The sequence below is a fragment of the Lodderomyces beijingensis genome (genome assembly GCF_963989305.1).
Source record: "Lodderomyces beijingensis strain CBS 14171 genome assembly, chromosome: 1".
Taxonomy (NCBI): Eukaryota; Fungi; Ascomycota; class Pichiomycetes; order Serinales; family Debaryomycetaceae; genus Lodderomyces; species Lodderomyces beijingensis.
Window position 1 is genome coordinate 2,133,059 of NC_089970.1, and position 24,090 is coordinate 2,157,148.

At 44.4% G+C, this 24,090-nt stretch overlaps 10 protein-coding genes across 10 annotated transcripts; 7 read left to right on the forward strand and 3 right to left on the reverse strand. All coding sequences in view use genetic code 12, as the record gives it.

The window, feature by feature from the left end:
- Positions 1 to 797: 797 nt before the first annotated feature.
- On the forward strand, positions 798 to 2,366 carry LODBEIA_P08750 (uncharacterized protein; the record flags this gene model as incomplete). Its single annotated transcript, XM_066976843.1, has 1 exon — positions 798 to 2,366. The coding sequence occupies one exon, from the start codon at positions 798 to 800 to the stop codon at positions 2,364 to 2,366; it is 1,569 nt and encodes a 522-aa protein (XP_066827813.1).
- A 385-nt stretch (positions 2,367 to 2,751) lies between these two features.
- Positions 2,752 to 3,144, forward strand: LODBEIA_P08760 (uncharacterized protein; the record flags this gene model as incomplete). Its single annotated transcript, XM_066976844.1, has 1 exon — positions 2,752 to 3,144. One exon carries the CDS (start codon positions 2,752 to 2,754, stop codon positions 3,142 to 3,144), a length of 393 nt encoding a protein of 130 aa, XP_066827814.1.
- Positions 3,145 to 3,946: 802 nt separating this feature from the next.
- On the forward strand, positions 3,947 to 6,385 carry LODBEIA_P08770 (uncharacterized protein; the record flags this gene model as incomplete). The annotated part of the gene is made up of 2 exons (XM_066976845.1): positions 3,947 to 5,240; positions 6,036 to 6,385. The coding sequence occupies 2 exons, from the start codon at positions 3,947 to 3,949 to the stop codon at positions 6,383 to 6,385; spliced, it is 1,644 nt and encodes a 547-aa protein (XP_066827815.1).
- A 1,095-nt stretch (positions 6,386 to 7,480) lies between these two features.
- On the forward strand, positions 7,481 to 10,045 carry LODBEIA_P08780 (uncharacterized protein; the record flags this gene model as incomplete). The annotated part of the gene is made up of 1 exon (XM_066976846.1): positions 7,481 to 10,045. The coding sequence occupies one exon, from the start codon at positions 7,481 to 7,483 to the stop codon at positions 10,043 to 10,045; it is 2,565 nt and encodes an 854-aa protein (XP_066827816.1).
- Positions 10,046 to 10,186: 141 nt separating this feature from the next.
- Positions 10,187 to 11,038, reverse strand: LODBEIA_P08790 (uncharacterized protein; the record flags this gene model as incomplete). The annotated part of the gene is made up of 1 exon (XM_066976847.1): positions 10,187 to 11,038. One exon carries the CDS (start codon positions 11,036 to 11,038, stop codon positions 10,187 to 10,189), a length of 852 nt encoding a protein of 283 aa, XP_066827817.1.
- A 651-nt stretch (positions 11,039 to 11,689) lies between these two features.
- On the reverse strand, positions 11,690 to 13,231 carry LODBEIA_P08800 (uncharacterized protein; the record flags this gene model as incomplete). The annotated part of the gene is made up of 1 exon (XM_066976849.1): positions 11,690 to 13,231. One exon carries the CDS (start codon positions 13,229 to 13,231, stop codon positions 11,690 to 11,692), a length of 1,542 nt encoding a protein of 513 aa, XP_066827818.1.
- A 481-nt stretch (positions 13,232 to 13,712) lies between these two features.
- Positions 13,713 to 14,537, reverse strand: LODBEIA_P08810 (uncharacterized protein; the record flags this gene model as incomplete). The annotated part of the gene is made up of 1 exon (XM_066976850.1): positions 13,713 to 14,537. One exon carries the CDS (start codon positions 14,535 to 14,537, stop codon positions 13,713 to 13,715), a length of 825 nt encoding a protein of 274 aa, XP_066827819.1.
- Positions 14,538 to 14,729: 192 nt separating this feature from the next.
- On the forward strand, positions 14,730 to 17,498 carry LODBEIA_P08820 (uncharacterized protein; the record flags this gene model as incomplete). The annotated part of the gene is made up of 1 exon (XM_066976851.1): positions 14,730 to 17,498. The coding sequence occupies one exon, from the start codon at positions 14,730 to 14,732 to the stop codon at positions 17,496 to 17,498; it is 2,769 nt and encodes a 922-aa protein (XP_066827820.1).
- Positions 17,499 to 17,708: 210 nt separating this feature from the next.
- On the forward strand, positions 17,709 to 21,008 carry LODBEIA_P08830 (uncharacterized protein; the record flags this gene model as incomplete). Its single annotated transcript, XM_066976852.1, has 1 exon — positions 17,709 to 21,008. One exon carries the CDS (start codon positions 17,709 to 17,711, stop codon positions 21,006 to 21,008), a length of 3,300 nt encoding a protein of 1,099 aa, XP_066827821.1.
- A 667-nt stretch (positions 21,009 to 21,675) lies between these two features.
- On the forward strand, positions 21,676 to 24,057 carry LODBEIA_P08840 (uncharacterized protein; the record flags this gene model as incomplete). Its single annotated transcript, XM_066976853.1, has 1 exon — positions 21,676 to 24,057. One exon carries the CDS (start codon positions 21,676 to 21,678, stop codon positions 24,055 to 24,057), a length of 2,382 nt encoding a protein of 793 aa, XP_066827822.1.
- Positions 24,058 to 24,090: the final 33 nt, after the last annotated feature.

Consider the following 24,090-nt stretch of genomic DNA (forward strand, 5'->3'; position numbering starts at 1 on the left):
CCAGGGGGGGACTAAAATTTTGTACTTTTCTGTTCTTGGTTCTGCGATCCCCCACGGAAAAACTAACCATCAAGAAGCGTTTATACTTTTATAAGTCTCACAAAAGAGAAAAGTCTCTCCGAAGACACGATGTGATATTCGTGGAGTGGATGGGCAATCTTCGTAAGGTTTTTTTTTGCTTTTCTTGCCCAGGATTTTCAATTCCTGTTTCGGGGAGCAACGTTTATCTACTCCAGCGAGGTACTCTGAAGTCGGGGCAATGGCCGAAAACAGAAAAAAAAAATCACTCCTCAAGAAGCTGGTGGCGTTGCTGAGTGTTGCAATACATCCACGACTGATGAAACTCCGAAAACATGGGAAGGCTATATTAGAAAACAGGTAGGCACGTCTATAACTACGCCGCGTGAGAGGCGACGCCGTTGCATTCAGTGTCAAGCCCACCTGCTCCTTCCCCACATCGTGAAATTGCAAACCGTAAACTAAAACGAAAAACAATTGCTGCGAAAAAAAAAAAACGAGTGAAATGGCTTTGTGGCATTTATGCTCCCCCAATTTCACAACTCGTCCTCCTCCTGATACTGCTCCTCCTCCAACTATTCCTCCTGCTTCTCCTTGATACTATTGTAGTCGGTGGAACAGATTCCTGGAATATAGACGTAGCACCATTGCCTGATCTAGTGAAGAAAGTAGCTTCGTATAAAAAGGGCACGAGAAATCCCTTATTGTAAATATCATGTGTGTGTGTGTTTTCGTAGCTTCCTCCTAGATTTTCAGTAGAAACAAAGCACACGCCGAGAATGAACGCTGATAAACCAGAACAGTCCCATATCGAAGCTGTGGACGCATCCAAAGATCAAGCAGTCATATATGAAGTCTCAAGCGACTCCAACAAGTCGGAGTCGTACATTGCTGGATCTGAAGATGACTACTATACCGATCTCCCTGAGTCACTCCAGGGTCTAACTCAGCAGCAGTTGAAAGAGCTCGATAAAAAGACGCTTAGGAAAATCGACTTGAGGCTCATGCCCATGCTCATCTTCATCTACATTCTCAACTACATCGACAGAAACAATATCGCTAGTGCTCGACTCGGTGGTTTGGAAAAAGATCTCGGGTTGCATGGCAACCAGTACCAAATCTGTATCTCGGTGCTCTTTATCGGATACATTCTTTTCCAAGTTCCTTCCAATATGCTATTGAATCGTTTGGGCCGGCCCTCGGCTTACTTGGCTGTCGTGATGACTATTTGGGGTGCCATTTCTGCATGCACCGCTGCCGTTAAAGGGTTTGGTGGACTAGTTGCCATTCGAGTGTTCCTTGGTGTCGTTGAATCGGCATTCTTTTGCTCGGCATTGATGATTTTGAGTTCCTGGTACGACAAAAAGACCCTTGCTAGCAGAAACTCAATCTTGTACGCTGGTTCCTTGATCAGTTCTGCATTCAGCGGGTTGTTGGCCGCGGGGATATTGGAAATGGATGGCTTGGGAGGAATCGAAGGCTGGAGGTACTTGTTCATAATTGAAGGAGGTGTCACCGTGCTCACTGTGCCATTTGCTTACTTTATTTTGCCCGACACTCCCAGCAACACCAAGTTCTTGTCGCAGCAGGAAAAAGACATCATCCAGTGGAAATTGAAAAAGGACTTGGGTGATGTTGACGACTCCGACAAAGAAGCGCAGATCTCCGATTGGCAGGGCTTCAAATTGGCTGTTTCCGATATCAAGATGTGGATGCTTTGTGGAGCTCACAGTTTCTTGGTCGCCGCTTGTGGTGTCACCAATTTCTTCCCTAGTATTGTTGCAACTTTGAAATTCAACCACACCATCACCTTGTGTTTAACGGCACCACCCTATGTCGTCGCGGTGGTTGTCACATATTTCTGGGCTCGAAGCGCCGACAAGACTGGTGAACGAACTTTGCACGTGATCATACCTCTAGTGTGTGCCATGGTTGCGTTTATTATTGCCGTGGCCACGTTAAACACGGGCGCAAGATACTTTAGTATGATATTGATGATTCCAGCATTATACTCGGCATTCGTGGTGATTCTCACGTGGATCTCAAACTGTTGTCCCAGACCACCGGCCAAGAGGGCAGTGTGCATTGCCTTGGTCAACTGTCTTTCCAACTCAACTTCGATTTGGAATGCATTCTTGTATCCGTCAACGGATGGTCCTCGTTACGTCAAAGCCATGAGTTGCAACATTGCTTTCCTTGTTTTGTCGATTCTTTTCGTTATGATGTTGAGAATCAGATTGATGGTGTTGAACAAAAAGATTGCAAACGGAGCCATGAACTGGCAGCGTGAATTGGGCGCTGGTAATGATGGTTCAAAGATTTCCCCTGATTTTAGATACTTGTATTAAGTGTGGTGGCGATGGTTGTCCATCAATAATTTTTTTTTTTTCAATTCGTCCTTCCCCTATAGATACATCTAATAGTCTAGTTAAGTAAATGAATTCATGACATAACCCAATAGCTTTTGTTTATCATTCAACTCTTTTAATGCTTTGCATGCTGTTTTGAAATGGCATGTCTGTGCTGCAAAAGCTTTAGACTGGTGCTGCTTGTTTTCTGGCACGGTGTGTCGCGGAACCCATTTTCAATGTCGCAAATTCTTTCTATGGTTTTTTCGGGGAACGCGACACTGCATTTTGTTGAAAAAATACCATTAGCGATGATCATCACTGATTTCCCACTAGCCAGAACAAACTTCAAGTTCAACTTCAACATCAAAAGGCAAGTCCAAGGATGTCGGCTGAAGAGGATATCAAAATGGAGGACCCACAACAAGTACCACAAGATGAGCAAGAAATGGTGTATAATCCAGACAAGATAAAGATACTACCAGGTGCAGCAGAAGATGGCACTGCTGCCTCGTTCCAAATAGTCGATGAAGATCACACATTAGGCAATGCGCTACGCTACATGATCATGAAAAACCCCGAGGTTGAATTTTGCGGCTACAGTATACCCCATCCTAGCGAGAACAAGTTGAATATCAGAATACAGACATACGGCAGCATATCTGCCGTTGAAGCCTTGCATCAAGGATTGGATAACTTGAGCGAGCTATGTGACGTTGTGGAGGACAAATTTGCTGAGAAGTTGAAAGAAGGAGACTTTACCAATGAAGATCCTTGATTTGAGGGAATTTCGGGGTTCAAACTGGGAGAGGGAAAAATGTGCACGTATTAATGATAGTCAAGGGCGCTGGCATGTTGAAGTCGATATCTCCCTGCCCTCATACCTTTCTCGAATACCCAAAAAAATTAAGAAGTGGTGTTTAAACAGGAATATAGGCTGAAAGAAAAAAATAATTCCGGAGCTCACAAACAAACCTGTTGTTTTTCAATCAAGCTTCTCTTTTTGCAAGGTCCACTTTAAACGATCCTCGCCTCCCTAGCTTCTTCAACTACGAGAACAGCTATAAACTCTGTACGCGGAAATAGTTTCACGTGACTGACTGAGTGCATTTGTTTCCGTCAAAGCAAAAGACATGAGCACGTGCACGCTTCTTATCTCCTCGTGTCGGCGGGCTTGAACAAAAAAAATAGACACTAACCAAAATCCATCAGGCTATGAACTTGTGGATTTTGCCCACTTATATCCTCTCTCTTTTGGTAAATCTCTGTCTCCCCTGTTCTACTTGCGTTTCAAGTCCCAGGCGTGCTGTAGGGGGATACAAGGGCAGGCCTAACTGGGATCAAAAGTAAAAGAAAAGAAGAGAAAAGAAAAGAGCGGCCAATGCGAGCGAGATGCGTTCTAGAAAAAAAAAAAATTTGTAATGGGAATTTAATTCCATCTCCCTTTCTTTCCCTTCTTTCTTTCCCTCTTCTTTTCTTTCTTTCTTTCCAAACTTCAACTTCAAGAGTATACGTTTTCCTTTGCGAATAACAACTTTTTCAAACGATCAATCAATCAATCAAGCAATCGGATAAATTTTATGGAAATGTCTTACGGCGGAGGATACGGTAATCAAGGAGGATACGGTGGCGGTGGCCAAGGAGGTGGCTACGGCGGTGGTGGATATGGTGGTGGAAGAGGTGGTGGCTACGGCGGTAGTGGTGGAGGATACGGAGGGAGAGGTGGAGGCTACGGTGGTGGCGGAAGAAGAGACAAATTTGACAACATGAGACTGGAACTAGTTGCACCTCAATGGGATTTAGAAACTTTGCCAAAGTTTGAAAAAAATTTCTATATCGAGCATCCCAACGTGGCTGCAAGGTCTGATGCCGAAATTGACGCCTTCAGAAGGGAAAATGAAATGAGTATAAATGGCCATGACATCCCCCATCCCATCACCTCCTTTGATGAGGCTGGGTTCCCCGATTACGTCTTGAACGAAGTGAAAAATCAAGGTTTCCCAAAGCCAACAGGTATTCAATGTCAGGGTTGGCCAATGGCTTTGAGTGGTAGGGATATGGTTGGTATCGCCTCCACTGGTTCCGGCAAAACCTTGTCCTACTGTTTACCAGGTATTGTCCACATCAATGCCCAGCCTTTGTTGCAAAGAGGCGATGGTCCCATTGTCTTGGTGTTGGCCCCAACAAGAGAATTGGCTGTTCAAATTCAAACTGAATGTAGCAAGTTTGGTAAGTCATCCAGAATCAGAAACACGTGTGTTTACGGTGGTGCCCCAAAAGGCCCTCAAGTTCGAGACTTGGCCAACGGTGTTGAAATCTGTATTGCTACCCCAGGCAGATTAATTGATATGTTGGAGGCTGGCAAGACCAATTTAAAGAGAGTCACTTATTTGGTTTTGGATGAGGCCGACAGAATGTTGGATATGGGGTTTGAGCCTCAAATTAGAAAAATTGTCGATCAAATCAGACCAGATCGTCAGACTTTGATGTGGTCTGCAACTTGGCCAAAAGAAGTGCAAGCTTTAGCTAGAGATTACTTGGTTGATCCTATTCAAGTTACAATTGGTTCATTAGAGTTGGCTGCTTCTCACACCATCACCCAAATTGTTCAAGTTGTCACTGATTTCCAAAAGAGAGACTTGTTGGTTAAACAGTTGGAAGGTGCCTTGAATGATCAAAATTCCAAAGTTTTGGTTTTTGCCTCAACAAAGAGAACTTGTGATGAAGTCACCAGTTATTTGAGGTCAGATGGCTGGCCAGCATTAGCCATTCACGGTGACAAAGAGCAGCACGAAAGAGATTGGGTATTGAAGGAATTTAGAACCGGAGGACATTCAATCATGGTTGCAACCGATGTTGCAGCAAGAGGTATTGGTACGTATTAACTTGTTTTTTTTGTTTAGAAAAAAAAAGTGGGGGAGAAAAAAAGTTACTATTAACGATTTGTTTATTAGGAATTTGAAATTTTGTACTCGCAGGTCGAGTCCATGGGAGATCTGATCCATGTTTTTTGAAACTTGAATGCAAGTTTATCGCAATAGGATGATTTACATTTAACGCGCACCAAATGTTGATGATATTCGAATGACTTATATTTCTGATTTAACTCGTGCAAAGAGGAAAACAAAAACAAAAGGAATGCCTGGTGCAATTTTTTCAGAAATTGTCTAGAATGAGTGGTTCAACTCACATTTGAAGGCATTTTGTTTTTTTGTTTTCTTGCGGGGTCCCGTACTAAAAGACGAGTTTAACATGTGGTATGATTGTGTTTGGATCAACCATTTCTTGGATATACCAAGGATATACTGTCATTGAAGTGAGACAAACAGAAAAAAAAAAGAAAACGGATACTGCGCGTATAGGTATTGATTGTTCTTTGTGATGTTCTTTTTATAACAAGCAAGTTTCAATAAATGGAAGGAAAAGAGAGAAGGGGGGGAGGATTGTCGAGCTGATGTGGATGGGACTGATTTGAATTGATTTCATTTCATTACAATTCATCACCATACCAACCTCCTCCTTTTTTTTTTTTTTTTTTTTTTTGCAATTGCAAAAACTTATTCAATCTCCTGTAGTTTCAAATTACCTAAGATTTTCAAAGAGGCTTTTCCCCTTGCTCTTTACCGGATTGGACTTGATATACTAACTCTTGGTTTTTTTTTCATAAAGATGTCAAAGGTATAACACATGTGGTTAATTTCGATATGCCAGGAAACATTGAAGACTACGTTCATCGTATTGGTAGAACAGGTAGAGGTGGTGCAACGGGTACTGCCATTTCGTTTTTCACTGAAAAGGACAAGAAACTAGGCGGCGACTTGTGCAAGATTATGAGAGAGGCCAAACAGACTGTTCCACCTGAATTACTACAATATGATAGAAGAGGGTTCGGGGGACATATCAGATATGGTGCTGGTAGAGGCGGCCGCGGTGGCAGAGGAGGTAGAGGCGGGTATGGCAGAAGAGGCGGTTATTCCAGTGGAAGCAACACTGCACCATTGGGCAACCGCCGCTTCTGAGGGCCTCCCGACCTAGCTGAAATGCCTCCGTTGCTTTGGTGGCTCACCAATTTTTTTTTTTCAGTTCGACCTCTTGCGGCTCGACTCGGTTGCAAAAGTGCACATCGTCATTCTTTTATGCTGTTAGCATGTTGCTTTTTGCTGTTGCTTTTTATATACATAGATACATATTCTAGTTGTTGTTTTGATAGAAATCCTGACATCTTTTTCTTATTAGAAGCTGTCTGCGTGTGGCACTCTTTGCAGATACGTAGTTTCTCGTCAGTTGTGTATCACGTGGTGTAGCGATCTGCACGTGACTTTTCCGATTTATCACATGCCGCTCGCTCTCCTCTCACAAGATGAGTTACCAACAAAAGTAAACTGCAGTGTGGGTTGTGCACGTGACTGCTGCCACTCCAACGTTTTCCTTTGTTGCTTTGAATATAATGCACACTATAGATGCACCAACCAATTGCAGAAACAGAGCACACGCGATAACTAAACGAAAGTGTTGCAAATAAAAAGTGTCATTTCATTTTACATGAGCTTCCACTACTCTCACCACTACTTCTTCTTCTTCCATGGTTCATTCACCCACGAGGTATTCATGTCAAACTGGGCCCTCCTTCTGCTGACTTTTTTTTCATTTTTTTTTTTGTTTCTATGGCACTAAGGGATTGGCCGGTTTTGCTTAATCATCTCGTCCCTCTCTGGTGCTCTCTCCACACAGACAACAGAGACTGAAAACTTGGTCGGTCACTCTCCGCCGAATTTTGCTGCTTCAACACAACTTTTTCATTCTCTATTCTCTCATTTCTCACATAGTTCACCAGCTGGCACCTCCGTTCAATTTGTTTCTTTCATCTGATTTCTACAACTTGAACCCCTGTTTGCTTGGTCCTCCTTTAACGTCTGTTCTTTTTTTTATTTTTTGTTGGAATTAGGGCTTTGCTCCCGCCACTAAGATATACGCTTATTATATAACGTTTATCACGGATATTGGTCTTTTTAGTCTTTTGATTTTTTTAGCCTTTTTTTTTTTCCAGCTTTTACCACCACTACTGCCATTACTGTCAATCCATCATGACCACTACCCAACTCAAACAACCACAGATGGGCGACAGTCTAACTTCAACTGGAAATGGCGGCTTCAAGCACGAGGCTAGTGCTGGGCCCAAAGGGATCACGTTCTCGGGGGAAACGTTCACAGTGCCCGAGACGCATGATATGGTCAAGACCTTGTTTGATCCAACGGTGAAAAAATCCAACTGGGAGTTGCTCATTTTGGCGTGCTTGTTTGCCAACTTGGCCGTGTTTGCCATTCCCAATAACCAAGTGCGGATCGGCATCTTTGTAGCCTTGTACATCTTTTGGAGATTGAGTTACAATTTCGGGATTGGGTGGTTGTTGCAACTGCAATCGAAATACAACAAATTGGTCTCGTGGAGTAAAGAAGGTCGGTTGTTTGACTCCCAGAATAAGCTGTTCTGGGCGCAGTTTGTCCAGCATGAAGTCAAGTCCCAGCGTGGGAAAGACTACGACATCAATTCGTTACCCGTTGAGTTCAACACGTGGTTGGTTTTTAGAAAATTTGTTGACTTGATCTTGATGTCGGATTTCATTACTTTTTGCTGCGTCGTTTGCACTTGCGCTATCGCCAATGCCAAAGATTTCACAAACCATTGGTTGGTGTACTTGCGGATCTCCGTTGGTGTGGGCTTGATTTTGTTTAATTTGTGGGTAAAAGTAAATGCTCACAATACCATCAAAGATTACGCGTGGTATTGGGGGGATTTCTTCTTTAGACAAATCAACAACGAAGAATTGATCTTTGATGGTGTTTTTGAAATGGTGCCTCACCCAATGTACTCCGTGGGGTATGTTGGCTACTATGGCTTTGCCTTGATTGCTAAATCGTACACGGTGTTGGCAATTGCCGTGTTTGGCCATTTCTTGCAAATGATCTTTTTGCACTATATCGAAAACCCCCACATTGACAAGATCTACGGCCCTTCCAAAAATGAAATCAACTTGATCAAGATTTTGAAATTGAAGGATTTGAAAAGCTTTGACAATATGCCGCCATTGGTTGGATTGTACAACTTCAACTTGATGAGAGCAAGCGATCTTTTGAATTTGATCCTTGTAGCTACTTATGCTTTTATTCTCCCCATTTTCGCTCAAAGCTCAACCAAGTATTTCCTCCTCACCGTGGCTGCGAAATTGGTGGAAAGTTTTGGTATCAGCACTTTGTTGGTGTTGCAGAGCTATTCCAAATACTTCACAAAATGGTGTCTCTCCAACGACATTCCAGTTGAAAAATCATTAAACAACTGGGCGGTCATTTACAACACCTTGATCAACTTGACTTATTCGTCCCTTTTTGGATTAAACTTGATCTACTACTTGAATGGGTCGGCTGATTTACTCTACCGTGACTTGTTTTACTTGAGAATATTTGTTGGTGTTTTGCTCATTTTAACCCAAACCTGGATCAATGCATCAATCATTGACCTGATTGGCTACTTTGGCTGGTTCTACGGTGATTTTTTCCTCCCCAAGTCCCAAAGCTTTATGGGTAACTTGACCAAAGCAGGCGTGTATCGATACTTGAACAATCCTGAACAAATCTTTGGTGTTTGTGGCGTCATGGGTGTTTTCGTTATTTGGCCCACTTTTGAAAATTTAACCTGCTGCATCTTATGGGTTTTGAACAATTTTATTAGAATCAACTTCATTGAAAAAGTTCACATGGTACGAGTTTATGGCGAGCAGGAAGTCAATCAAGACTCAGGTGTCACCAAGACTTTTAAGAAACATTTGATCCCCGATGTGATCCAAAAGAGAATCATTAATAGTGATGAACCTTTAAAGAGAAGAGCCAGCAGCCCTTCGCTTGCCGACTCGTTGGATAATTTCCTTAAGGACTTGAGAAACTCCAAGACCAAATTGTCGCAGCAAAAGCTCATTGAATTGTCTCAAAATTTGTCCTTTGCCAATAGCAACTACAAGTTGACCATCAAGGGTTTGCAACAAAACGATGACAAGACAATCAAGTATCAAACTTTGGGCTCTCCACTTGAAGTCTTTTGGCAATCGCCTGCAACCACGCATTCACCTCGCGACTGGATTGGATTGTACAAGATTGCTCAAACAACTTACTCGCGTAATAGAACCTTGCTTTCCTCGTCGGGAAGATGGATCTTTTGTGCCGAGGCTAATGGGTCCGCTACATTTGCCAAGGAAAAGTTGTTCTGGGAAGAAGGTGTTTATGAATTTAGATACCACTTGGATGGCAAGCACGACGTTGCTTATGTCTCGGAACCATTTGAAATCAGATCCGAACACATTGCTGTGCCCAAGTCCAGCGACGATGCCGATGCCGAAGTTGAACAGTTTGCTTTGTCCTTGAAAACAAAACTTTTTGACAAGCTATTCAATATTGAATCCATCGACACCCCCATTGCACCAATTGCCACTACTCAATCTGACTCTGTCCTCGGCGTCTACCAGACATTGAGTTCAATCATTTCGGTCTCTACAAAGGTTCAAATAAGCTCCAAGATTTTCCTGAACTCGGACAAGATCACCATTACTGATGTGGCAAGGAAATTGATCGACATCAACAATGTCCTCAATGAATTGTCCTATGATTTAACCACAAAAAAGAATGAATAAAGAAAATAGCATCGATGTATCAATTTGTGTATGCGTATATATATATATAATACATATAGAAAAAACGGAAGAAAGAAAAATAAAGAAACACAATTATAGATCTTGAATTTGTCATTAAATATGTATACTACCTCAAAAATTTTAACTAGCATATGAATTGATCAAGTATGAGTTCAAATTGGCCCTAACCAAAGTCGACATTCGACAACATTCGTCAATCAACAAGGCCATTTCCAGCTCGGACATCTCTTGACTCGAATCGCTCTCCATCCAAACCCCAACAATCTCATTATTGTTCATATTCATAAAGCTAACCAATGCAGTAGTACCCGCACTCTCACTCTCCTCATCTTCCTCACGATCGACATCTCCACCGACAACCACCTTGCCGCTCAGTTGAACTAATTTGACGCATCCACTACTCACGATATCCCGAACTTCGATCCCCGTGTCTACCACCGCCATGCTAGCGCACACCACGATCCACGACATCAACCACAAGAGCCCGCTCTGGCCATGCACTCTACGCGGGTCCATCGCAATGACACTAACTTGGATATCGATGGTGGACTTGGGATATTTTTCCAACAAAATAGATGGAAGCATGCAGTTTTCAAGGTATGAGCTTAAGCGATGCTCGATTTGCGTCATGTTGGAGCTCGAGGAGCTGGCTTCGCTGTTGTTGAAGTTGATGGAACATGGCTGATTTATGTGTGGGAGGAACTTGGTTTCGACGCTGAGGGAAGCGCGCTCGGTGAATGAGCCGCGGATTGGACGCGGTCCAAATATCGAGACTTGGATTATCGTGCCTTCGATCTCTATGTATGCTGAGCCGTTTGAGTTTTGGATTAGGTTGGTCTTGAGGTAGAATTGTGGTGGTGATGATGACGATGATGATGATTTTGGTGGTGATGGTGATATTTTTGTGGGTGGGGTGGGTATTGTTGGGATTATTCGGTTCACTGGACCTGTTATTCTTCTCCTGTCGCTCATTCTTTGAATGTGAATATGGCACGGTGTCGGGTCAGATGCTGTTTTGAAGGTGGTTAGGGTCTAGGAGCTGGGTGGGTGGGCATCGAAAGTGAGTAGAAGTGGAAAACTAGTCATCTGCGTATGGTAGCGTGGCATGATATATATCTCTACACATACATGTCTTGCGAGGACATGGAGGCCATCAAGTCATAGAGAGTAACTCGATCAGACTATCTTTGTCTCTTTTGTCGTGGTTGAGCTCTGACTTATACATTCAGAGAATTAGTATGTTTTAAAACACGGTTGGATGGTTCTAGAGAAATATCTAAAGCTTTGAATCATGCATTGAAATATATTTGACATCTTTTTGTAACAAAATTAATGGAAAGTTACTTTGGTGTAATTGGAAATAGAGACACCCCAAAAATACTTTATACCCTTCGAATTTCAAAAATCAAGGCGTTGATTAGTGGGACATTACTTCAAGAGATACCCACCATTAGATACCCATTGAACCATTTCACTTTGAAAGCAAATTAAATTTCATGGTTAATAAATTTCAGGTCTGGGAATCGAAGTCACGTGATCTTCACGTGACCGCATTATTGCAAATTGCGCTTTTCAGAGCTACTTATTTTTATTATAGTCATTTTTTATTACCCTAAATCTATTCTACCTAACAATTTCATTTACAAACTGATCCAATGCATTCAAGAGCAAGCGCTTGTTCAACTTTTCATTTTGCAACAATTCAAAAATGAATGCAGACGCCTCGGCAGTCTTTTCAGCACCAAACACCAACGAACACGTTTCGCTCATGAATGAATCCAAGAGTTCTCGCGCCTCGCGCTGCGTGAAAAGTTTCTGAGCTTCGGTTCTTTCCTGGACCGCTTTCAACTTGCCTCCTTCAAAGAGCGAATCCTTCAAGATCTGAACACACTTTTCGGCGTCAAATTGACTCAATCTCGACTTTAACAATCGAAGCACGATTGTTTCAACAACAAAGATAAACTTGGAGTCAAACATGGGCCGGAGATTGAGCGTCTTGGTGAAGTGCGAGGTCAAGCTCTGCTGCGAGATGAACTTCTTAAAGACTCTATCGTGCTGGAGTGGCTCAAGACCGATAAGTCTCCGTAGATATAGCTCTAATTGCGAGCGCCTAGCTTCTATGCTGGTTTGAAACACAGATTTCGGAAGCTGAACTTGTAATCTATACTTTTTCTGCAAATAGTTGTGAAGTTTGCGAAACTGGCTATACCTTCGAGCAAAGATCCAGCCTGATTTCAGCTCGGTGGAAGCTTCAATGATGAACCATACTGATTTATTCTCGGATAAGGTGCTTTTTATGGTAATTTGATTGGGGATTTCTGTTTCCAAGGGTAAGGCGTTAATGTCTTTGTGAGACGTGCCAGGTGTCCCGTCCACGTCGCTTTCATCTCCATCTACATCTTCATCGTCATCGTCGTCGTCATCATCGTCATCACCGTCATCACCATCATCACCATCATCTTCGTCCTCTCCGTTGTTATTGACATAGTCATCGGCGATTGCAGATTGGGCCTTGAACGTTTCCCCCAAAATCGCCTTCAACTCTCTTCCTTCGTCTCTGGCTCCACCAAGAAACTTGACAATCATCATATTGTAGAAATCGCCTTCGGAGATAGCATCGATAGCAATGCTGAGTGCAGCACTCAACACCTCCAACATCAACGTTTTTTCAAGTTTAGAATCCAGAGGCATTGCCTGCATTACCCTGGATACCTGCACTCTCAAATGATGCAATTCGTCAGCTTTGCAAGCTTCAGATAGCGGCTGCTTGCTTGCTTTGTATTTTGAAATCTCTTGCTGAAATGAATCGGTGACATTGCCAATTATGTTCTCGACATTATCGACTTTGAGCCGTTGTATGAGCCGCAGCATCAACAACTTGATGTGGATTGGCAATAGCGGTGAATTTGTAACGTGCTGATACCACGGAGTGACAAACGAAGCAATCACCAAATCGCACAACTCATCGAATTTCGAATCCAGTACTTTGGAAGTGTTGGTGGTGATTGCGGCTACTTCGTTATCCCAATTATCGACAAAGCGAAATCGTTGGATAACGCGTCGTTTAGGTCTCGGCAGCGCGCGGAACCTTACCAGAATCAGGATGAGAAAACAGCATGTTAGCAGGAACCCGACACATGCAGCTGCAAAATACCAAAATACCATGGCGAGTGAGTTTTGGTCTCTGAGAGTACCGAGACCGGAGGTAAAATGGGGGTAGCGGCTGGAAGGATGGCCTTGTTGGTTACCGCTTGGTTGCACTTTTGGACTTGCGATTGGTAGCACTCGTTTCTTGTACCTTTTTTGCGGCAATACAAGCTGCAAAGTTCGACCACCGCAGATGGGATATTGAAAGACAAGGACGTTAGAGAGGGAGATTCGAGCTGAAAGTTTTCTAAATAAATAAAGTTCCTTTCCCAATATTAATGCTCAGTACGCTAAAGGTTTCTTATTCACCGGTTCGGGGAGGAGGGGGCAGGAAAGCCAAGAGTGGGAGTGGGCTCGCTCCTCGCAAGCTATGCTGAAATTGGACAGTAATGGGACCGATCCAAATTGCAAGAGTGTTTGCAAAGACGTGTCTATGCTGGGGCAGTGGGTGATTCAAGATGATTTTAGTTCTTGACCTTGAAGGTCATGCCCGTATCACCTACCCTTTCTTTCTCATCTTTTTCGGAAGCTCTTCATCAGCCGAGTCTTGACTTTTCCGCTTCTTCTTCTTCTTCTCCTTCTTTTCTCTCGCATCCTTCTTCTTCTCCTTCTTCTTCTCCTTCTTCTCCTCCTTCTCTTTGCGCTTTTGATCTTTCTTTTCACGAGCTTCATTCGTAGGCTCTAGCACTTTTGTACTTTCGCTTTCTTTCTTTCGTTTGTCCTTGTCGGCTTTCTTGCTGCGCTTCTCCTCGCTCTTTTTACCTTTCCTTTTAACTGACGTGGCCTTCTTATCGTCCTTGTTCTCAATATGTTCATCATCGTTTTTTTCTTGTCCTTTTCGTAGCTTATAGCCACAGCGCTTGTCAGCTGAATCAAGATCCGCCGTGGCTGTTTCCACGTCTCCCCCATTTTGGTGCTTTCGCAGCCTCTTCCTTTCCAAAGTCAAGCTCTCCATATCTTGCGCTGCCTTTTTGGAGTCCACAACATGTTTCTCCCTGGTGTGCTCCGTTTTCCCCACTGTGCCGGAAAGCCCTTGTCCTTTAACAAACATCCGGTACAAAGGCGACAACGACTTGTTCAAGCTCCTGACCACCAACTCCTGGTCTTGCTTAAATGAAGGACCGTTGGATCCATTTGCAACTTCTAGGTTCTTGAGTTGGCCATCGAAAAGCTTCTCCCACCACATGTCAGCTTGGTTCATGTCATGGCCCAAGCCTTTGGTGTCTTTTTTGTGCTTAACCAAAATGGGCTTTCTCAACCCTCCTTCTCGTAACGGTTGTCCTTCCAGCCATCCAAAGGATTGCAAGTACAGTTTGGCGTCCATGCCTGGATCATATTCTTGTTTGAGAAGAGCGGGCCAACCTTTTTTTTTTTTTTTTTTATTTTCCATTTTGCATCTTTTGCGGCAGATCACGAAATTTAGTTACCAAGACCAACCGGCTCTTGAAGAAAAGACCCAGGCCCAGGCACAAGAACAAGCACAGGCACAGAGACAACTTGCCTTTTCTCACCTTTAATGTCAGGCTTGAAAACACTAGTTGATGAGTTTGAACTACAATTGTCAAGGAATCCATATGATAGCAGCACATATGATAGGATATTGGGCAAACTAGCCACCCTCAATGGTGGTGCCGAGACTGTCAATTACGTGTACCTCAACAAGACCAAACATTTCCGACTAACGCAGTCGGAGTTGAATCATTGGCTTTCTCAGTTGAGGTCGATCGAGGACGCCAACCAAAGATTGGTTCTCGAGTACGAATTTTACAACAATGTGGCTGACGACTACATGACCGTGCTCATCATGCAAAACTACCTCAAGTTGGCGGACCAGCTCCTCAGCGTGGGCGCAATCTCAGACACAGATTTTCGAGGTCTATTATCGAAAGCGCTCAGTGTCTGCTCGTATGATTTTCAGCAGGGGAATCTAGTGTGGAAGATCGTGTTGGCCTACTTTGAGCAAGTCTTTGCCAAGACCAAGGACGAAAATGATCTAGAAACACTTGTCAAATTGCACCGGAAGAGGTTAAGCTTCCCTCACGCTGAGCTCCAAAAATCTTTCCAGGAGCTTTCCTCGCTCATTTCCACCCATATGCATGAGAGGTATGAGGAGCAAATGGGCATCGCCAGTAGCATATTCAATGCAACGCAATCAAAGCTCAATTACTACCAGAAATATGAAAACCAAATTAGAGACGACCCGACTGAAGTTTCCACTTGGATCAGCTATATGAAAGATGTGTTTAAATATCTGGGATTGAAACCAGCTTGGGCAATTTTCGAGCGATCGATTCAAAGTGATGTGGCGCGTATTGGCAAATGGCAGAAAGTCTGGTTGTCCTTTATCGACATTGTGCACGCTGCGAAAGACGAAAATGTTTTGCAATTGATTCTTTCCAAATTTGTGAGAGAGTTCCCTTACTCATGCCAGGCATTTGCCGCAAATATCAGAAACTGCACCTTGTACAGTCAAGAGGGCCAAAAAGAGCTAGAGCAACTTCAAAAGAGGATTCATTTGAGTGACTTGATGAACTCTTCGGACTATAATGAGTGGCGACTAATTGCAAATGCCTTGCTCCATTTGAAGTACCAGAGCCTTTTAAATTCCACCGCGTTTGTTGAAGTTCACGATTTCATGACGGAAATGGCGACTTTTTTCGAGTTTGCGCTAAAGCATCAGGACAGATTCCATTCTGTTGAAAAGTTTGTTATTGCAATCTGCATCAAATTGGGGAAAACGGAGAAAGCGATGGAGTTTCTTGAACGATTTTACCAGAAATTTGGAAAAGAAACCGAAGTTTGGTTATATGCTGTTGAAAAGTCAGCTGATCTTGGTCTTGAAATGGAGCATATAAGGTCCTTATTCATCTTGGCCTTTGCAAATGAGTTGGACTCATCAGAGCGGTTGAAGGAGGAGTGGTTATTGTTTGAAGAAGTAAATGGCGATGTACTGTCCTATCAAGACGCATTGTCTCATTGCATGGATGTCATGGAGAAAGAGCAAATAGCCAACGCCAACGCCAACGTCAACGTCAACGTCAATGTCAAAGTTAAGGAACAAGAAAAAGAAAAAGGAAAAGAGCAAGAGCACGACCCAACAAAGAAGCGGACCCGCGATCTGGCCCTCGAATTAAACAGATCAAGAGAGGAATTCACTGTTGAAGTGAGAAACCTCCCCGCGGATGCCACCGATGTTGACGTGAGAAAGTTTTTCGAAAACTGCGGCGAGATTCGAGATTCGAAAGTTGTTGAAGCCGCTGGAGGCAAAATAGCCATTGTCGAGTTTACTAGCGAACTAGATGTGTTCTCGGCACTAACAAGAAGCCACAAATCAATTGGGCTCAACGAAGTGACTGTAAGCCAGGCCCAAAAGAGCGTCTTGTTTGTCAACAACTACCCAAGCACATCTAGCCAGTCTGAAATCACGGAGCATTTTGCACGAGTTGGTCCGTTGGTGAGCTGCAGGTTTCCTTCCCAGGTGAAAAACAAGATACGCAGGTTCTGCTATGTCCAGTACGTGTACGCCGCAGACGCCCAGAAAGCCGTTGTTATGTACAACGGACAAAGCTACTGGGACGACAATCTTAAACGTGAGCTAAAGTGGGAGGTGAAATTTTCCAAGCCGCAAGAAAAGAAGGAAAGGACAAGCCCAATTTCAGACAGGAAAATCCGTGTTGCCAACATCCCATTCAAGGTTACAAAACAAGAAGTAGAGCAGCTATTCGCCGAGGCAGGAGACATTGAGCTGATTGTCTTGCCTCGAGCCGTCTTTGATACGAAAAACAAGCGAATGAAACAAAACGGCGGTATAGCCATTATTGCGTACAAAGAAGTGCGAGGTGCAGAGGCAGCATTGAGAAAAGACGGCATGGTTTTGAAAGGACGGGCTTTAAGCGTGAATCGCCAACAAGCAAACTCTAGTCGATCTGTCGAAGGTTTTGACCACTTGAGAACAGTGGGACTCATCGACTTGGACCCTTCGTTGAACGCGTTCCAAATCAAGTCGTTTTTTGAACGCTCGTTCGGGCAAATTTCTAACATTATGGTTATGCCAGAGGTGAAAGCAGGGCTCATTGAGTTTGCCTCTATCAGAGATTCTGGCAATGTGGCATTGATTAGCAGCCCGCTCGAGCTTGACACTTACAAGGTCAGGGTTAGTACTAGAGATGAAGTTCTTGAACTACTCAAAGAGTCGAAGGATGCAGGCATGGCCGACTCTACTTCTGACGCCGCCGAGCGAAAAACGACGTTGGTGCCCACCTCCATCAAAAGAAGGAGAGTTTAATAAAAGTCCCGTACTTGTTACTTTCATTCCACATGAAGCTTATGACGCATTAGCTTTTTTACTTCCTTTCTTCAGTAACTGCACCATCTCTCTACTCTCAACTCTTTCTCGCTAACCAAATTTTTTTTTTTTTTTTTTCACATCTGGCTTTGAAGAATCAGTTACAACCACCGCAGAAACCTCCAAACTTACAAGCTATAACAAAGCAGGATGAGCAGTGGAGTCACATTTGAAAAAACATTCAGAAGAGATGCCTTGATTGAGATAGAGAAAAAGTACCAAAAGGAGTGGGCAGAGGCGAAATACTTTGAAGTGGATGCCCCTACTTTCGAAGAAGTCCCCACTACCGATGTAGATGAGGTTCGGGAAAAGATCCCCAAATACTTTGCCACGATGGCTTACCCTTACATGAATGGAGTCTTGCATGCTGGACACGCTTTCACTTTGTCCAAAGTCGAGTTTGCCACTGGTTTCGAGAGGATGAATGGGAAAAGGGCCTTGTTCCCGCTTGGTTTCCATTGCACCGGCATGCCCATCAAGGCAGCAGCAGACAAGATCAAGAGGGAAGTTGAACTTTTTGGTGCCGATTTTGCAGGAGCTCCCAGTGAAGAAGAACCAGAGGATGAAGGAGCGTTAGCTAAGGATGAAAAGAAGCAGGAGAACAAAAGAGAAGACTTGTCAAAGTTCAGCTCCAAAAAATCAAAAGCTGCAGCCAAGACCGGAAGAGCCAAGTTCCAATTTGAGATTATGTTGCAATTGGGCATTCCAAGGGACGAAGTGGCCAAGTTTGCCAACACCGAGCATTGGTTAAAGTTTTTCCCACCATTGTGCCAAAAGGATGTCACTGCGTTTGGCGGAAGAGTCGACTGGAGACGGTCCATGATCACCACTGACGAGAATCCATACTATGACGCCTTTGTCAGATGGCAAATAAACAGATTGAGAGAGTGTGGCAAAATCAAGTTTGGTGAACGGTACACCATCTACTCGGAGAAAGACGGCCAAGCTTGTTTGGACCACGATAGACAATCGGGAGAAGGTGTCACGCCCCAGGAATATGTTGGTATCAAGATTAAGGTTGAAGAATTTGCTCCCGAAGCCCAGGAAAGTTTCAAAAATGAAAAATTTGACATCAGTGACAAGAAAATCTATCTTGTTGCAGCAACTTTGAGGCCGGAAACTATGTATGGACAAACAACTTGTTTTGTGAGTCCCAAGATCGACTACGGTGTTTTCGATGCAGGCAACGGAGAGTACTACATCACCACGGAGAGAGCTTTCAAAAACATGTCCTTCCAAAACCTTACTCCCAAGAGGGGCTACTACAAGCCCGTGGCTACAATCAACGGTAAGGCTCTCATTGGTTCGAAAATCAACGCGCCCTTGGCAGAGCTTAAAGACTTGAGGGTCTTGCCGATGGAGACTGTCAAGGCCACCAAGGGTACCGGTGTCGTTACTTGTGTCCCCTCCGACTCTCCAGATGATTTCATCACTACCCGTGATCTCTCCAACAAACCCGAGTACTATGGAATTGAAAAAGACTGGGTCAAGACGGAGATTATTCCTATTGTGCAAACGGAAAAGTATGGAGACAAATGTGCCGAGTTTTTGGTCAACGAGCTCAAGATCAAATCGCCCAAGGATGCGGTGCTTTTGGCCGAAGCTAAAGAATTGGCTTACAAGGAAGGCTTTTACAATGGTCGTATGAAAATTGGTAAATACTCAGGTGAGAAGGTCGAAGACGCCAAGCCCAAGGTTAAGGCCGACTTGGTTGCTTCTGGAGACGCGTTTGTTTACAACGAGCCAGAAAACCAGGTCATATCGAGATCGGGAGACGACTGCTGTGTCTCTTTAGAAGACCAATGGTTTATTGATTATGGTGAAGAAGTCTGGTTGGGACAAGCTTTGGAATGCCTCAAGGATATGGAGACTTTTTCAAAGGAGACCCGCCACGGATTTGAAGGAGTGTTTGCCTGGATGAAGAACTGGGCCGTAACCAGAAAATTCGGATTGGGCACCAAATTGCCATGGGACCACCAGTACTTGGTTGAATCATTGTCGGATTCCACCATATACATGGCATACTATACCATTGATAGATTTTTACACTCTGATTTCTACGGACAAGTTCCCGGGAAATTCGACATCAAGCCCGAGTTGTTGACGGATGAAGTGTTTGACTACATCTTTACGCGTCGAGATGAAATCAAGACCGAAATTCCTATTGAGCAGTTGAATGAAATGAGAAGAGAGTTTGAATACTTTTACCCGCTTGACGTTAGAGTCTCAGGTAAGGATTTGATTCCCAACCATTTGACATTTTTCATCTACACTCACGTGGCGTTGTTCCCCAAAAAATTCTGGCCACAGGGAGTCAGAGCCAACGGACATTTGCTACTCAACAATGCCAAGATGTCAAAGTCGACTGGTAACTTTATGACCTTGGAGCAGATTGTTGAAAAATTTGGAGCCGACGCATCGAGAATAGCCATGGCGGACGCGGGCGACACCGTCGAAGACGCCAATTTTGACGAGGCCAACGCCAACGCTGCGATCTTGAGATTGACAACTTTAAAAGACTGGTGCGAAGAGGAATTGAGAAACAAGGACCAATTGAGGTCTGGCGAATACGATTCGTTCTTTGACGAGGCTTTTGAGAACGAGATGAATGATTTGATTGAAAAGACCTACAACCAGTACACCTTGAGCAACTACAAGCAAGCATTAAAGTCTGGTTTGTTTGATTTCCAAATTGCTAGAGACTTTTACAGAGAGTCGGTCAACTCGGCCTCTTTGGGAATGCACCGGGACTTGGTTCTCAAGTATATCGAGTACCAAGCATTGTTGTTGGCGCCTATCGCCCCTCATTTTGCCGAATACCTTTACAAAGAAGTCTTGAACAACAAGGGGAGCGTGCAAACCGCGCAATTCCCCAAGCCATCCAAGCCAGTTTCCAAACTGGTGCTCGACGCATTAGACTATGTGAGAAACGTCTCCAGATCCATCCGCGAAGTCGAAGGTGCGGGCTTGAACAAAAAGAAAGGAAAATCCGACTTCAACGCCGGGGACTCTGTCAAATTGACCGTGTTGGTGTCAAACACTTTCCCCGAGTGGCAAGACACCTACATTGAGTTGGTGCGCGAGCTCTTTGAGAAGCAGCAATTGAGCAATACCAACCTCATTAAGCAGAAAGTCGGCAAGGACATGAAACGAGGCATGCCCTTTATCAACCAACTCAAGTATAGATTGAACTCAGAGGACCCAGAGACCATCTTCAACAGGAAACTCACCTACAACGAAGTGGAAGTCGCCACCAAGGTTGTGGAACTTCTCAAAAACGCCCCCTTTGCTGTAAAAGTTCTGGATTTGGAAATTCTCGCCTTTGACAATGGCTCGTCAAAAGCCAAGAACGTCTTGACCGGCGAAGAGGTGGAGCTCGACATCAAGGGCAAAGTCAAGGAAAACGCCGTGCCTGGAGAACCTGGTATTTTGATCAAGAAAGTTGAGTAGATTTACAAGAACGAAAAAAAAAAAATGTATATACACATAAATATATATAAACACATAGAGACGCTTGTTTGAATTTCGAATTCAGAACCTATGTTCCTGCTTTTGGTTGTTTCTTTCTATTCCATTCTTGCATTGTCTCCTGCGTTTCAGTAGTGGTTATTGCATGGAGTGTCGTCCGACGTGAAATTGTTCCCTTGTTCTCTCAGAGTCAATTGCGGGAAATAAAAAAAAAAAAAAGGCGAGCCTTTTTGGTTTAATTAATATATCAAAAACATCATACCAGTACTGAAAGGAGACCAACAGCACAACCACCAGCACCAGCACCGACGGCAGTAGCAGTAGCAGTATTAGCAGTGGAAGCACCACCCACCCACATACGCACACAACCTGCTTTCCGACTCTTGCGGGTTTCTCATCAACTTTGAAGAAAGCGCTTGAGAGGTAAAGGTAAGTTTCACACAAGAATCTAAAACAAGCAACACACAAACGTCCTTTCTCCCCCGTCCACCACTCGATACCAAAAGCCCACCCTTCTTGCCAGAAAAGAAGAAGAAATAACCCTGAAATTTTCGGTGCAAAAGGCCATATCATTTTGCAAGCAAAAAAAATAAAGAGAAGCCACTTGTGTCATTAGCGAATCGTTGATAAATCAAAAAAAAAATCAATTATGGACGGCTTGAACATTTCCAACTTTGATTACCCCTTGAAGGGTGAGACGGCGAAATTTGAATATAAACTAGTCAACCAGAATGGGAAATTGTCCGACGTAGCTTTGCATCGAAAATACCAAAAGTTGACGCTATTGGAGCTGAAAAACCCCGCCGACAATCTTGAAGTACGCGATTATGAGACACTGCAGCAGCAGCAGCAGCCACTCACCATCCAGGAGGTACAGGAGAACCGACGAAAACGCAATGCCGGAGAGGATTGCGGCGACGACTTGGAGAGTTTTGTTTCTTGTGACGAAACGGCTTCTTCTGATGCCGAGTCGTACACCCAGTCGTTATCGCACCGCACCAATAGTTTGGGCCATCCGCCAACCAAGAAGAGACTCACTTCGAATGATCCGCTCTCTTCTGCAAGCCGAAGTGGTCCCTTGCAACCGGCGTCAGCTGTAGCTAACGCCGTGCCTTCTAACAACGCTGCTGGGCAAGGCGGGGTCGGCGGCCACTACCACATGCAACAAAACGTCGTCCACTCGGGTGCTGTTGTCCATTCAAGCAGTGTCAACCGCGACCATGGCCACCGTCCTCGAACTCCAAACCAAATCAATTCGCCAAACCACATCCCTATATCTGATGTAGAGGAAGAGCAAACCCAACAGCCTCCGTTGCCCTCGCCAAGTGCGTCCCCGACCCAGCTGGACACAGAAGCTGAACAAGGATTAGGCTCAAACAGCCCTCGTTCCACCTCGGGGAAATACAACATGGCACTAATTGAGAGCCACATGTCCAAAGTCCCTACCACCCAGGCCGAATTGGTCAATGTTATCACCAACTTGACCCAGTTTCTCGCCGAGGAGAATCAAAACCACTTGTTGTTCAAGCTACTTCAGAGAACTAGTCGCTCGTCCTTGAGCACTTTCAACGGATTGATCCACAACTCTTTGAAAAGAGACTTGATTGGCAATTTGCCATTTGAAGTCGCCATGAAGGTGTTGTCTTATCTTGACTATCAAACACTTGTCTTGCTTGGAAGAGTGTGCAAAAAATGGTTCCAGATTATCAACAATACTCAGTTGTGGGTCCAGTTGATCAAGAAGGATAAATTAATCACAGATGATGCTACGATCAAAGCCGAGCTTGGTCAATGTGACTCGTTGCTACACCACTGGTGCACCATGCCCAATGATATCAACCCCGCGCAAGTGTTGTACAAAAAGCGCAAGTCAATAGTCAATAGATGGCTAGACCCGACATACAAGCCAAAAAGAATCAGCGTCAAGGGCCACGGCAATAAAGTAGTAACGTGTTTGCAGCACGACGAGGAAAAAATCGTTACTGGTGTTGACGACAAATGTATCCTAATATACAGCACCAAGACGGGCCAGTTGATGAAGGTATTGGAGGGCCACGAAGGTGGTGTTTGGGCGCTCAAATATAGCGGAAACACGCTCGTTACCGGATCCACTGACCGAACCGTGAGAGTCTGGAACATGAACACCGGCAGGTGCACCCACATTTTCCGTGGCCACACCTCGACAATCAGATGTCTCGACATCATCAACCCCACCGTTATCGGCAAAGACGCCAGCGGCGAAGACATTGTCTACCCCGAGTACCCTTTGCTCGTTACCGGTTCCAGAGACCATAACATACACGTTTGGAAATTGCCCATCTTGGGCGACCAGGACTGCGAAACACCCGTTTTCGATGGCGGGGAGATTGATAATCCTTATTTGATCACCATATTATCCGGTCATACCCAGTCTGTGCGCTCAATATCGGGCCATGGCAACATTATAATCTCCGGTTCCTATGATTCCACGGTGCGGGTGTGGGATCTTTTGGATAACGGCGAGTGCAAGCACGTGTTGCAGGGACACAACGACCGGGTGTACTCAACCGCGATGGACTTTGACAAGAAGATCTGCTTTTCCGGCTCGATGGACTCGACGATAAACTTGTGGAACTTTGAGACTGGCGAGTTGCTCCGGCTCTTGCAAGGTCACGGATCGCTCGTGGGGCTCTTGGCGTTGGTGGACGGCGTATTGGTGTCGGCTGCAGCTGACGCGTCCTTGCGCATATGGGACCCTTCGAACGGCGACTTGAAGAGCGAGTTGAAGGGCCACTCGGCCGCAATCACCTGCTTTGAGCACGACGGATTGAAGGTCGTGAGCGGCAGCGAAAAGATGTTGAAGTTGTGGGATGTCGAAAGAGGCGTCTTTGCTAGAGACTTGTTGAGTGACGTGACTGGCGGCATATGGCAAGTTCGCATGGACTACAAGCGATGTGTTGCCGCTGTTCAAAGATTTGGTAATGTCGAAGAGGGAGAGACTTTTATTGAAATTTTGGATTTCAGCGAGCCACCAGAACTCAATAACCAGTGACAGGTGTATATAGGGGGAGGAAAAAGAGGAGCA